At 35.9% G+C, this 13323-nt stretch overlaps 2 protein-coding genes across 3 annotated transcripts; both read right to left on the reverse strand.

The window, feature by feature from the left end:
* Nucleotides 1-4577: 4577 nt before the first annotated feature.
* LOC114370268 lies at nucleotides 4578-6935 on the reverse strand. The gene is made up of 4 exons (XM_028327567.1): nucleotides 6601-6935; nucleotides 6394-6497; nucleotides 5868-6251; nucleotides 4578-4882 (listed from the first exon to the last, which is right to left on the reverse strand). Exons 1-4 carry the CDS (start codon nucleotides 6725-6727, stop codon nucleotides 4820-4822), a joined length of 678 nt encoding a protein of 225 aa, XP_028183368.1. The 5' UTR covers nucleotides 6728-6935; the 3' UTR covers nucleotides 4578-4819.
* Nucleotides 6936-9766: 2831 nt separating this feature from the next.
* On the reverse strand, nucleotides 9767-13050 carry LOC114372504 (G-box-binding factor 4-like). Of its 2 annotated transcripts, XR_003658218.1 has the most exons (5): nucleotides 12342-13050; nucleotides 12160-12231; nucleotides 10820-10849; nucleotides 10662-10736; nucleotides 9767-10343 (listed from the first exon to the last, which is right to left on the reverse strand). XR_003658218.1 is itself a non-coding variant. In XM_028330089.1 (4 exons), the coding sequence occupies exons 1-4, from the start codon at nucleotides 12900-12902 to the stop codon at nucleotides 10263-10265; spliced, it is 744 nt and encodes a 247-aa protein (XP_028185890.1). In that variant the 5' UTR covers nucleotides 12903-13050; the 3' UTR covers nucleotides 9773-10262. The 2 variants fall into 2 exon arrangements, 1 of the variants encoding a protein (XP_028185890.1); XM_028330089.1 differs by lacking the exon at nucleotides 10662-10736 and having other exon boundaries at nucleotides 9773-10343.
* Between the last annotated feature and the right edge of the window lie 273 nt (nucleotides 13051-13323).

The raw sequence follows: 13323 nt of genomic DNA on the forward strand, positions 1-13323 counted from the left end.
CACTCTTTTTATTTTAACTACATCATAAGCGAAGAGAACACTTTTATAATGCTAGCTAGTAACCAGGGCTAGGAACGTGAAACGAAACACGCATATACACTTATTAGGCCAACGGTATAATTAGCAATTACAAAAGAGTTTAATTTTCAGTAATCTTCTAATCCTCCCATCCAAGATAAATACATGTGAAAAACTATCAATTCCATCTAATTTTCTTTTTTCCCATATCGATCTTTCTAATCCTAGCCTCCACTTATAACTTGGATTTAATATTAAAGTAATTACTAAAGAAAGTCATATGAGAAGTACGATTTCACTTTTGAAATTCACCAATCACATATAAGGTTTTCCCCACCCATAATTTACTTTTCAACCTATTATAGTCCAGTAAAGTTAAAATCAAATTGCTGAATCAAAAAACCGGCCTAGGAATTCCAAGTCACACGTTAAAAGTTAATTTCGATATATTGAAAGTATAGTAAACAAGGGCCACTCAATATTCCCTTCTTTTACCGCCCCCTGCTTAATTAGATATACTCACTTGTTGCATACAAAAAGAGACTACTTCTCTGTATCAGAAAGTTATTTCTCATAAATCATAATTTTCCTTTTGTAATTGTTCCCTCTAGGAAGTCAATTTTCAGGTGTATATATAATATACTATATGCATGTGCAACAATGCATATGAAAAACGCGTTTCCATGATCGCGGCTCTGGCTATATTTTTATTGAAGCACTTGCACTTGGTAGAAAAGGCAAAGGTGGAAAAATAAAGGTTTAAAGAAGCAAAGGCCAAAGGAACAATAATTGTATAGTATGTTCACGATGACCATGAGAATGTGGATTGGCTTTTTGGTTTCTTTTCTGCGACTCAATTCATCTAGCTTTGTTTTTCAAGGAAGTTTCAAGTGCATAGGGGAATATGAGAGAGTGAGCAAGTTTCCACTGAAAGGCAAGGGTTCAGTTGTTGGACGTCCAAAGAGAGAATCAGTTGTAAGCTTTTCACAATCAAATTAATAATAATCTGCTTTTAATTGTAGAAAATCATCAAATGGGATTGCACTAGCAAGGATCTTATTATAAGTCAATATTTATTTATGGTAATGCACTTAATCTCAATCCCAACCCATAAAATTGCAAGTGGTTAAACTTGGTAAGATGATTTAAGTTTTATTTTACACAATAATCAATGAGTGATTGAACAATTGGCCTCACCTAATCAAAAGGATGAAGAAATTGTGATAATTTTAGAACATCATCATATTAATTCTGGTACTCCTCATTATGCTATTGTCCACGTGGCAAGCATCAAATTCATATGGTAATCTTCTCCACGGGGTTAGTCCAAATTAAGTAACCAACCATGTTTTCAATAATAATAATAATAATAAAAACCAATTGCCTTCAAGGATTTTCCTAACAAAAAAATTTATACACCTGGAACGAGACCCTGTCTCACCCCAAGGTTATCCTACATTAGTCTTTATTACGGTTAACTAGTTTATTCCTTTTATTTCATTTTATTTGTTTAAAATATTTGATTATATCAATTTTATGATAAAATAATATTATTTAATTTCAATATTTTTATTCTGTAAATGATTAAACTCACTACATAGTTATAACCAAACTATACATTTATTAGTGTATTTTCTTCTTGAGTGTACTATTGAAGAAAAAATAATTCTCTGTCAATATTTTAACGTGATAAATAATCTCTGACAAAAATAATAAATGAAAAAAAATCATAAAAGTCAGAGCCCATGTTTCAGGCACCTGCACACACCACGTGGCTTGAAGGAAACAAGTTTCACACTGTTGACTGTGGAATGCTTTTCCAGTGAATTAGGTCATTACTCAATACTTAAACTAAATAGAATCCGTATGATGATTAATAAGTCTGATCAAATACTAGTTAATTAAAAAGATAATGATTGATAGTTATGAGTAGCATTTGTTTTGCAGGGGCAAGATATGCCACCTATGTTAAATGTAGAAACAGGTACCTGGTGGTGGGTCCCATTTAGAATTGTGAGTGAGGACGTGATGTGCATTAAGGCTTCATTCACAAGACATTTCTGAAATAATAAGATAGTGTGTATGAGTTGTAACAAGTATGGAGAAGCCTTCTGTTTTCGTCGGTAGAAAGGCAAACTTGTTATCATCATCGTGTAAGAGTAGAAGAAAGAACGAATTTTTTTATAACTAAAACCAGCCTAAAAATTGAAATATTTATTATATGTGTGAAAGACTTTTATTAAAAAGACAAATCTCACTTTAATTATTAATAATTTTTTTTTTCTGAAATTTAGTATTTTTTTATTTTCATTCCTACAAATTTTTTATAGTCCTTATAAAATATGATTATTTTATTTTTCATCGATAAACTTTTTTATTATTTAAAATATTTTTTTATGATTTAAAATGATATCTAAAATACTTTAAGAATAAAAAATAAAATAAATATATATTGCGAGGAATAAAAAAAATTACAGAAACAAAAATAAAAAATGATTAAATTGAAAAAATAAAAAATATATTTAACCCATAATTCTATGTAGCCAACTAAATTAGCTTCACTCTCAGCTGGGAATATGGTCGTGCACTGGAAAAAAAAAATGAGTGTGCAGTGCTTTATGTGATTTTTTGCTGATCCATGTCTTATAGTTTTCGGCTGCGCAATGCAACACAAGTTGGGCCGAGGTACTGGGTCTTTTTATTATTATGTTTGTTCTAGGATCTTTGGACAAAGAAAAAAAAATGACCACCGAGTAACTAATGAAGCCAATGTCATAAATGCCAAAGCACATTATAAACAAAACGGTTTAATTAATATTTAGCATTATGATTTATGAATATGAAATAGCCACTAAGTGAGCCGTGTTGAGTCTTCTCTGTTTCTTGATCTTTCTTTGCCCAAATGCTCTTAATTCACATTTAGCCATTAATATTTAGATACATAACTTTGGTCTTTTACACTGACTCTTCTCTTGCCTAGCTAGCTCTATATAATATACAAGGCCAATCTGCATATATAAAGCCTATCCATAAGAAATGTGTTCCACTCAAAAGAGTCATTGCTGTGACAATTCTTCTTCTTGCTGTGATCATGGCTTCACCATCATCATCCAATACGAGCCTTGTTGCACGGTTGAAGCTAGATGTTGAGTCAGAAAAATGTTGGTGAGGTCGTAATGTTCTTCCTCAACGGTGAGACGTACTTGGGCCCAAGTTGCTGCCAGGCCATAAAGATTTCGGGCCATGATTGTTGGCCCAACATGCTTGCCTCAGTGGGTTTCACCTCTGAAGAGGGTGATATTCTTCAGGGCTATTGTGACACTGAACAGGAACAACTCCATTCTCCTCCATCTCCCACGTCACCAACCACTGTTGTTCATGGTTTTGATGATGCAACGACCAAAGTCCTGCCTCCTTAATTAATGAATAGAGCTAGTCTTGTGCCTTGGTTTGGACTTTGGTCAATAAAAGATATGTACATGAAAAAAGAACTGGGATACTTCAATTCTCTGCTTTGTTAATAAAGATATAGTTTTGATCTGAAAATCTGTCTTTATGCTCTGTGAGTATTTCAAAAGTTTTAGTGTTCACTATTTCACATTGAATAAATGAGAAGTAACAAAAAAGACAGAAGAGAAGTACTTGTATTAAAAATGATTTTATTTTTTAATTAAATAAAAAACCATGATGTAGTATTTTTTTTTTATGAGATTCGTCTAGACTTGGTCAGACACTTATAATTTGATTGGATCTATTGGTGTTATTTTCTTGGTCAAATATTATCCATGATATACAACGTGATTCTCTCAAGTCTCAACTAATTTTACTTTTATTTCTTTCTACAAGTCTCCTCTACATTATTAAAAATCCATGACAGTGTTATCACTCTCCAGTCTGCACACACTACATTCATGTATAAACATTGCTTGATGTTGATGGAAAAGGCTTAGAAGTTAAATATAAGAATAAAGTACATGGTCCCTAATTTTTTTTAATTTTCGAGCACGATTTTTATCTTCTTTTTTTTTGTTTAAAAATATGACATGCTATTGTTTGTTAAAAAGATCAATAATCATTTTGTATGATATAATAATCACAACAGAATTACAGAAGTGTATATATTTCGTTTATTATTATTGAAACTGATATTCTATTTAGATAGTTGTTATCTAATCTAATTAGCAAAACACAATATTTAATTACAATTATAATTGTTTTATTTAAAAAGAAAAATTCATCAAAACAATAACAAATAGAAAATTTTCAATTTTTTTAACTTAAATAATTTGTCGCCACACCTTTCCCCAAGTTCTTTTAACAGTTTCACATTTCACAGTTTTGAAAACTACTTGCATAAAGAACCAAGCAAGCTGCCCCAACATATATAATATAAATAGGTCCAATGGAATTTTTATCTGTCATATACTTTAGAAACTGGGATGACATCAGAGCTCCCCCACCATATGGGTGTGATGTTTGATGCAGTGGTCATGTTATTGTTAGTGACCCCATATTGTACCAACAATATGAAAAGCAATGGGGAATTAGAGAGTGGAAAAGAGAAAAGTAAATGAAGCAATCGATTGCTTTCTTAACCCAAGGAACAAAAAGTGCCAACCATTCCAAAGTAGAATGTAAGAGCATCTTAATACATGGTATAATCATCACTCTTAAAGCTACTTTAGATCCAATCCACAGTCCATGTTGCTACCTCATTGGGTTACCCTCCCTACCCCATCCCCCTCTCTTTTTTCTCTACATAATTTGCGCTCCAACTCTCCCTCTCTTTTTCTCTTCATCCTTATAATAGCAGTAAAGCCATGGCGTGCAATGCAATATGAAGTCCAAATGACCCAATCATCACCTGCACCACAACCACAATAGAATCCAACTCCCAATCAGTAACGCGTCAATCCCCACTACTTGTGTCAAATAAACACATTTATGACACGTGTGCATGTTTCTGGCTAATGAATCACATTTAGGTACACACATAGATACATCAATTAAAAGACAACATAACACTTAGGATATGTGCATGTTTCTACTTTCTAGCTAATAAACCACATTTAGGTACGCCCACAGATACAAACTTTAGCTACACTAACATCAATTAGAAGACAACATAACATTTATGATTTATATGCACCTTTGTAGCTAATAAGCCACATTTAGGTACACACATAGACACACACGTAGGTGCACTGGCATAAATTAAAAGATAACATAACATTTATGATTCATGTGCATGTTTCTTTCTAGCAAATAAATCACATTAAGGCATTTTAGCACCAAAACACACACATACACCAAAATATACACACACATTTAGGTGCACTAACACCAATTAATAGATAACCAAGGCTAAAAAAAAGTCTGTCACCACAATTTTAGCCACTGCCAGATTTTTTTGAATCATTGCAACCACATTATAACCGTAAGCGTGTCTACATTAGCATTTTTGTCCGCAATTTCCTGCAATATTAAAGATTGCAAGTTTACAACAAAATTGTAACTGCCACCACAATTTAAAGCCTCAGATAACATATGGTCAAAGTTTTAAATTGCGGTCGAAGTTGTAGTTTCGCTGTGTTTCATGATATTGCAAAAAATTGTAGATAAATGTAGTGTATCCACAATTATGGTCAAGTTGCAGTTGTAGACACTCTAAAAACCGTGACATTGCGGTCGGGACTTAAAACCTTGCACATGTTCTACAATTTCTTGTTTGGGTAATCTGAGGAAAAGTGCATAACAGCATAACAAAAACAGAAACACCACATTAAATGAGTGCATGCTTTTGGAGAGAGAGAGAGAGAGAGAGTAAAGGGTATGGTAAAAATGGGAACCTGTCCTTGATGGCCAGAGGTGATGGGTAAGGGGCGTATGGTAGCAGAGTCAACTTCACCAGTAGGTAGAGGAACTGCAGGGTTGCTGTTAATGAAGGGCATGCCACCACCTTTATCCGGCACTAACGGAATTGTCACCGGCGAACTTGCTTGTGCTTGTGCTTGTGGTGCAGGACCAGGTGAAGAAGCTTCTTGTCCTGGATGAAAAGGCCATGGAAACGAAGGAGAAGATGGTACCTCTCCACCAGAAGAAGGAGCCGGAGAAACTTCTGGAGCCATTGCTGAAGAAGTTACCTCTATGGCTAGCTTTTGAGAATCTTGGCACGCTTTCAGTGACCCATTATGGAAGGTGAAGTAGAAGAAACCAGGCCGAGATGGATGCCACTGAAAGACATTAACTTTGTTAAGAAAAATTGGAAATTTTCACACTGCTGAAGATAAAGACACTGAAAAACATTAACTTTGTTAAGAAAGTTAGGAATTTTAACACTGCTGAAGATAAAGGATGAGGCTTTAAGGGACTTACCGTGTAGGGGTTGGTGAGAAGAGTGGCTTGAGTGATGTTGCAGAGCTTGAAGGCTTTCTCGTTCTTGAAAATGTAGAGGTTGTAGTGTTGCTTGTGCTTGAAAACTGAAAACAGAGGAGAGGCAGAGTAATGTTAGATGCTAGCTAGCGTTACCTATTTTGTTAAGCATTGTCTATGGAGATCCCAAATCTGGGAATTAGTACTTACTGATGGAGTCACCGATGGAAACAGTGGGGTTCTTCCACTCTGAAGATCCGTCTACTAGAATTGTGGCTGAATATGAAAACTTGAAGAGTGAAGGTAGAAGGAAGAGAAAGAGAATGGGGAAGTGCATTGTGATGAATGTGGTTTTGTTTTTTTGAAGGGAAATTGCAGAGAGAAGGGTGAAGAATTAGAGGAGGGTTTGTAGGCTTTGTGTTGTATTTATGTCTGGCCTTGCTCTCTGGGCAATTATGGAATAGCAAAAAGAAAAAAAGGATTTTGAAAACTGTGTTTGTTTGTTTGGTGTGGGCAAGAGAAAGAGAGAGAGAGTGTGTGTGGGGAAGGAGACTGTCAAATTGTCAGGTGAGTTTGGCTTTTTGATAAGAAAGAGTTTGAATGGGTGCCAGACATGGGTGTTGGGGATGGTGTGCTGATATTATTATTTTACACAGCAAAAGGTGGTGTGATTTTGTTTCTGAAAAATCTATCCTCAAAATTGTGACAAAAGAGGTTGAAAAAAATGGGCAGTGGCACAATCACAAGGGAAAATTTTTGGGGCACGAAGTATGATGATGGGGATTATAATTCTAAAATGATTAGTGCTGTGATTATATATCCCTGCCGTCAATATACTGAATGCTGATTTCATTTTTCAATTCAAAAAAACCTTTCTTCTTGGGTGGTGACAGATACAAATTTATCTTTCTATTATTTTGAATGAAGTCTTGCTTCCTACTTTGTACAATGCAATGTTGCTCACACTTTAATGCAAGCGGCAATAAATTTTTCAAGCTATCCTATTATTTTCCCCTGCTTGATAGGTAACAAAATTTTATTTAATGTGACTACTAATAGTTTTTTATTTCTTGGATTAGGGTACTTCATTTTTATTTTTTTTGTGGATGTTTAACTTCTTTGTATTACATTAAGCTTTCAATAAGAGATATGATGTATGGTCAGTTCATATAATTCTTCTCTTACGTTTTTTCTTATATTCATAATACTTACTTTTTGTCCATACGTGTGATATCATCTCAATAAAAAAAATTAACGAGTAACGACTAAACGAAATCCTGCATGCCAAAATTAGTTGGAGAATCAAATGCCAATATACGATATTAAATTTATGCAAAGAATACATAGCTCTCGTAAAGCAATATAATATGCGTTCCATTCTCTCTATCTTCGTTCATCTTACGCTAAACACTTTATCATTAATTTTATTTCTCCTTTTTTTTTGTGAGAAGACTTAAATCATGAACCTTTTGAGTAAATTTTTGGACAGCACATTTGATTCATCAAGATTTGGATTTATTTTTCTTTTGATAAATGATCTTCAGTCCATAAGATTTTAATCAAATAATGGAGTTACAATACTATTTAAGCTGCAGCTATTAACGAAGCTGGCATAAAGTTGAAAATTGGATAATAATATAAGCATTTCTTTGTTTCCGTATCTTGCTAATCTTAAAGACAACCTTGGTATGATTTCAAATATAGCATAATAACAGGATTTTGCTTCAAATCTAATCACACCGGTAGTAGGTAGTTTAAACAAGAACAATGTTTTGTGGATATTCCAGTGCCCATATACACCACGAGAGAGAGAAAAAATGAAAAGTAATAACAAATAATACTGTATGAAAAATTAAAAAAATGGAGAATATCAAATAGTTGTTTATAATATTCTTTGAACTAATAGAAGGATGATCAGAAAAAAAAAACGATCAATCTGAACTCAAGCCATGTAAAGTCGATTTTGAAAGAAATGGGCGGATTCGAACAACTCAACAGGTATTCAGGTTGGGAAAACAATTTGGGATGGGTTACAAAGGTTGGGTGTGCATTTGTATTTTTTTTTTTTCACCGGTTGAAATCTAACCTGACCGGGTTAAATGTTGGAATGGTCGGTTTGATTCAAATTGAACTTTTTGGACTTGAAATCGATCGAACCCGATCTTTGCTCGGCAAAAATATCAAATGGGGTTTCTTTTACAAATTATTTACTTAGATAAGTCTGTTTTGAAGTTATTTACCTCGTGGGTCTCTTTTTATACTACAATGCGCCTATCCGAGGGGCGTGTTCCACATAAAGCTGACACGTTGCATGGTGGGACGGGGAGTCAAAGCGGCGCTGACAGGAATTGGACGTGCCAAAGGCAAGGCGCCACGTGTCGCACTGGGCCTGCAGGCGCTACGGGTCGCGCCCTGCGTGCAGGCGCGTTGACCCACGCCCTTGCCCGAGGCGTCTTGGTTCGCATCATGGCCCTAGACACGTCCAAGCGCCCTTAAAAACGCGGTCCCCCCCCCCCCCCAAATCTCTTCTCTAAGCGTAAACTACAATTATTTATGTGTGCAAATGGAAGGAAGGAGGAGGAGGGATTTTACAGGGAAGCGCATGGAAGGAAATGCCTGACCGGCGCGTCTGGTCGCGCCTGGCAAACCAACGTGTCTGGTCGTGCCTGCAACAGCACCACTTCCTAAAATGCCAGCGTCAGCGGCACGTCCCACAACCCCTGTCACCTAGTCACGTCATGCCATGCGTCGCGATTACAATGAACGCGCCCAACAGAGAAACGCTTTGTAGTAAAAAAATAAACCTATAAAATAAATAATTTCATAACAGACCCATTTAGATAAATAATTTGTAAAAGAAACCCCAATTGATATTTTTGCCTTCTTTGCCTAGTCCAACTTTGAACAACATTCAGCCACATGATTCATTAATTTTCCTTTTAACTGATAGGTGTCCCTCATTTAACAGTCTATCCTTTTACCGTTAAAGCTCTGAACTACAGTGTCCTAAACATTTAACATAAGATTAATTTTTAAATTGACACTTGGTGACTAGTGTTATTGCTGTAGAATGTACAACCCTACGGAGGTAGGGACAGTCAAAATATAAGGCTCGATGTCTTTCCCTAAGGTAGCAGCTTTGCCCTCATTTGTTAGTCTCAGCATGCGGTCCAACTTACAGATAACGAAACCACAAGGATTGCAACGACAAAGAGGAAGCATCATATTTATTGTCTTTAGTCTATTTAATTATTTTCTCCTCCTTTGCCCCTCACTTCTCAAGAATTCTCCCAATTTATAAAATCATTATTAACTTCGATTTTCTAGAAGAGGCCTATGGATAAAACAAAAAAATAAAATAATAACAATATGATAGTAAGACTGAAACAGCGACGCATCTCCAGACATCAGTAAATTATCTTTCACATGCACAGCAGTTTAGACGCATTGACAAGATCGCTTTAGCAATTTCTATATACTTTTATCTCCAAATAAATATAGGTCTAAGCCATGACTACATTATATACTAGTCTACAAATTCCCTTTGCTCTCTACTATTACACATTGACATTCTGCGCACGGGAGATACCAGGATGTTTAATTTGTATCTAAACTTACATGGTCCAACTCCATACTTCCGCTTTTTACCTCCTAAGAATAAGCAAATGTTGTTTCTTCAGTAATAAGAAATTTTCCTTATTACTCAGGTTCCAATTCCATCAATCTCTTCACATTTTTAACCATGATTGCCCTCGAGACTAACCATTAGGCTGAGAACTATGATTTTTAAGAGATGATGATTAATTTGCTCATTTCCCACCACTGATGTGGTTAATATTCAATTCCTGTCCTGCACCCCTAGCAATTTTGATCTACCATTGCAAGGAGCGAGCCCTACGGAGTATACATGGTGGCTTTTGCTTCTGCGCAATAGGGAGTACTTTTTCCATTAGCTGCCAAAATAACACCCAGGTCAGTCGTAATCAAATTATTGTCTATAGCTAACATCTATTCTATAAACCACACTTTATTATAGTGAATAGTGATAGGCTGGTAGCTCAAAATCCAATGCTAACAAGCTTCATGAAACAAAACAACTAGGTCAAATACCATACTTGGCAAACTAGTTTTTTTGCATCTCTCTTAAATCATTCAGAATTAGCACTGGGTTAATTTACCTTCAAGAATCAATAATACATCCGTGCATTCATGATTAATTGATAATTACCAGTCATGTTGCGATAGGCAAAAAATCTAGAAGAAATATTTACCGATAACAATTCTGTCAGTAGCAACTAGCAAGTAACCAGTACCCTTCAGCTAGAGTATCAACCGGGAAAGAATTTCTTCAAAGAATATGCAAATTATCATCGTAAATATTTTTACTAAATGGTCCAATGGAAACTAAGTTTTAAGAACAAATCAGTACCTGCTTGTACCTCTTCTTTTTCCTCTCAGCCTGCACAAAAAAAATATGTTCAGTAGGTCATCAACGGGTAAAATCCATAATAAACTCTAAAGCTAGAAGGGCAGCAAGAAATACGATAAACAAAAGTAGAACTTGTATTACAGGCTACACTCAAACCACTTACATCCCCTGTTTTGGGAACATTCAGTAAAAAATGTGGGTTTTTTGCAACCCAAAATGGTCGAAGAAACATTCCAAATGCAAGCATGCTAGCAATGAAAACAAGCACAGTAGCATGTGTTGAGACAATAGAAATCGGAAATGACAGATTTAGAGACTGAATTCTGAGACAAACAAAAGTTTTCTTGCTTGGTAGTGTGAAGACTCAATACTATGGCTTGAATCTTATATATAGACCCAATTCTATCAATCAAAATGGCAAATCAACTAAGTCTAAATTCACTCCCCCCACTGGAAAAAAATACAAGCAATTTCAATAATGAGCAATGGGCAGGGCAACAATTCTGTTTATAAACACCAGTGAAGTTAGCACACTAATTATAATAGTCAGTTTGCAATTATAGTAGTGATAGTAGTAGTAAGATTAAGGATTTTCTGGAAAAAAATCAGTGTTAAATCATACATAAAAGGTAACCACAATCATTACTCAAAAAATATGACAAAAGGAATCATCTGATGTATCCTCCCCTATGTAGTACCAACACACGTTCTAAAATGCGAGACCATGTAAAAGTTGCCACGTTCAAAATAAAAGCATAATCAGAATTTTCTTCATTACTATTATCAAACATGCCACAATAAGACACTTGTCTAAAATGTAAATGGGGGGGAGGGATATTAGAATTGGATCCAAAATATTAAAAGAAATTAAGAGCAGAACCACTCAGACAAACCCGATACCCATGGTTTCAGAAACATTTACTTTTACTCCAACCAGATGCTGATAAACAAGACAGGTTACACTAGAGCAAGGATAGTTATGATTGGATGAGAAACTGAGAATGATAGTGTAAAGTGTAAACTCATTTATGAAGAGAGCAATAGAAAGAGGACTTGCAAACTAGTAAAGCCATCAATGCAATCCCAAATATTAATGGATCGCATCAAGCAGCAGAGTAATGAAACCATGTCAGGGAACGAAGCCAGGCCAAAAAAACCCAATCAATGACCAGAAAAATAAAACGAAAAGTCAGCACCGGAAGGGTTTCAACTTTGAAGTTCGACACAGAGCAAAACTTATTGTCTCCTGCGATGATTACAAAAAAATAAACAAGCAGCATGGCCATGACTTATGAAAGTATTATCCTCTGGACAAAAATAAAAAAACACATTAGAAACACCTTTTCCTTCAAGAGCTTGTCATTTTCCTCCTCTAGTTTCACCGCCAAAGACTCCAATTCCACTTGGTAAGCCTGAAACAGCGAAATTCACATCATAATCAACACACAAAAAAAAGTCAAATACACCAACACAAACACACAAATCATAATGAGATTAGTGTGTATATAAGTATATAATATACCTGTTTGCGTTCCCTAGACCTAGCAGCAGATTCTCTGTTTTTGATCATCCTCCTCTGCCTCTGTTGCGCGGCCTTATCCAACTGCTCCAAAACGGGACGCGATCTTTTACCCCTTCCGCATTCGATGACCTCGACGCCGTTTCCGAACCCTATGACGGAGCCTTCGGAGGGGTCGTGAAACGGCGTCGTGGGAAGGTGGTCGAAGGAGAAGAGGGTGCCGCTGCCGAGCCTCTCGGTGAGGGGCATTGGCATCTTGACGTCGTCGTTGTGGTAGTCGGGGTCGTGGTCATGGGCATGGTCATGGTCATGGTCAGCGTCGTCCACGGCGTCGGCCTTGGCGAGGAAGTCCTCGAGAGTCATCATCTCGTTGTCGTCGTCGTCGTCGTCGTCGAGGGCCTCCTCCTTGCACTCGCGGCGGTCGCCGGTCACGATCTCCTGCCACACGTCATCGACGGTTTTAGGGGCTGCGGCGGCGGGGATGGGGATGAAGTTGGTGGTGGTGAATTGCGGGGCGGGAGAAGGGGAAGTTTCTGATTTTCGTGAATTGGAAGACGCCATCATCTTCCCTAGGGTTTTGGGATTTGGAAGACTTTAGACTTTAGAGAGTGGAAGCTGCAGAGTGGAGACCCCCAATGCCTTGTCGCCGGCTGTTTTTCCTTTTTTCTTTTCTTTTAGAATTTTTATTGGATTTAATTCAAATATATTCTGATCTATTGTAATACTAACACATATTCATATTTATAACCAAGTAAAAGACTGACATGCCATTATTTCAGTTAGAGGTTTCATGTTCAACTATTACATTTATAGTTATGTTAAATAAATAGAGGGAAAATTTTATGTTTAAAGTGATTATATTTTGACTTGGAACATGATTGTATTTTGTAAATAATACGTGTGATTTTAAAAAAAATTATATTTGTGATAATTTTTTAGCACAATTTTTAATATAATTTTTTATATTACTATAAAATTCATATAT

This window comes from Glycine soja, chromosome 10, assembly GCF_004193775.1.
Source record: "Glycine soja cultivar W05 chromosome 10, ASM419377v2, whole genome shotgun sequence".
Lineage (NCBI taxonomy): Eukaryota > Viridiplantae > Streptophyta > Magnoliopsida > Fabales > Fabaceae > Glycine > Glycine soja.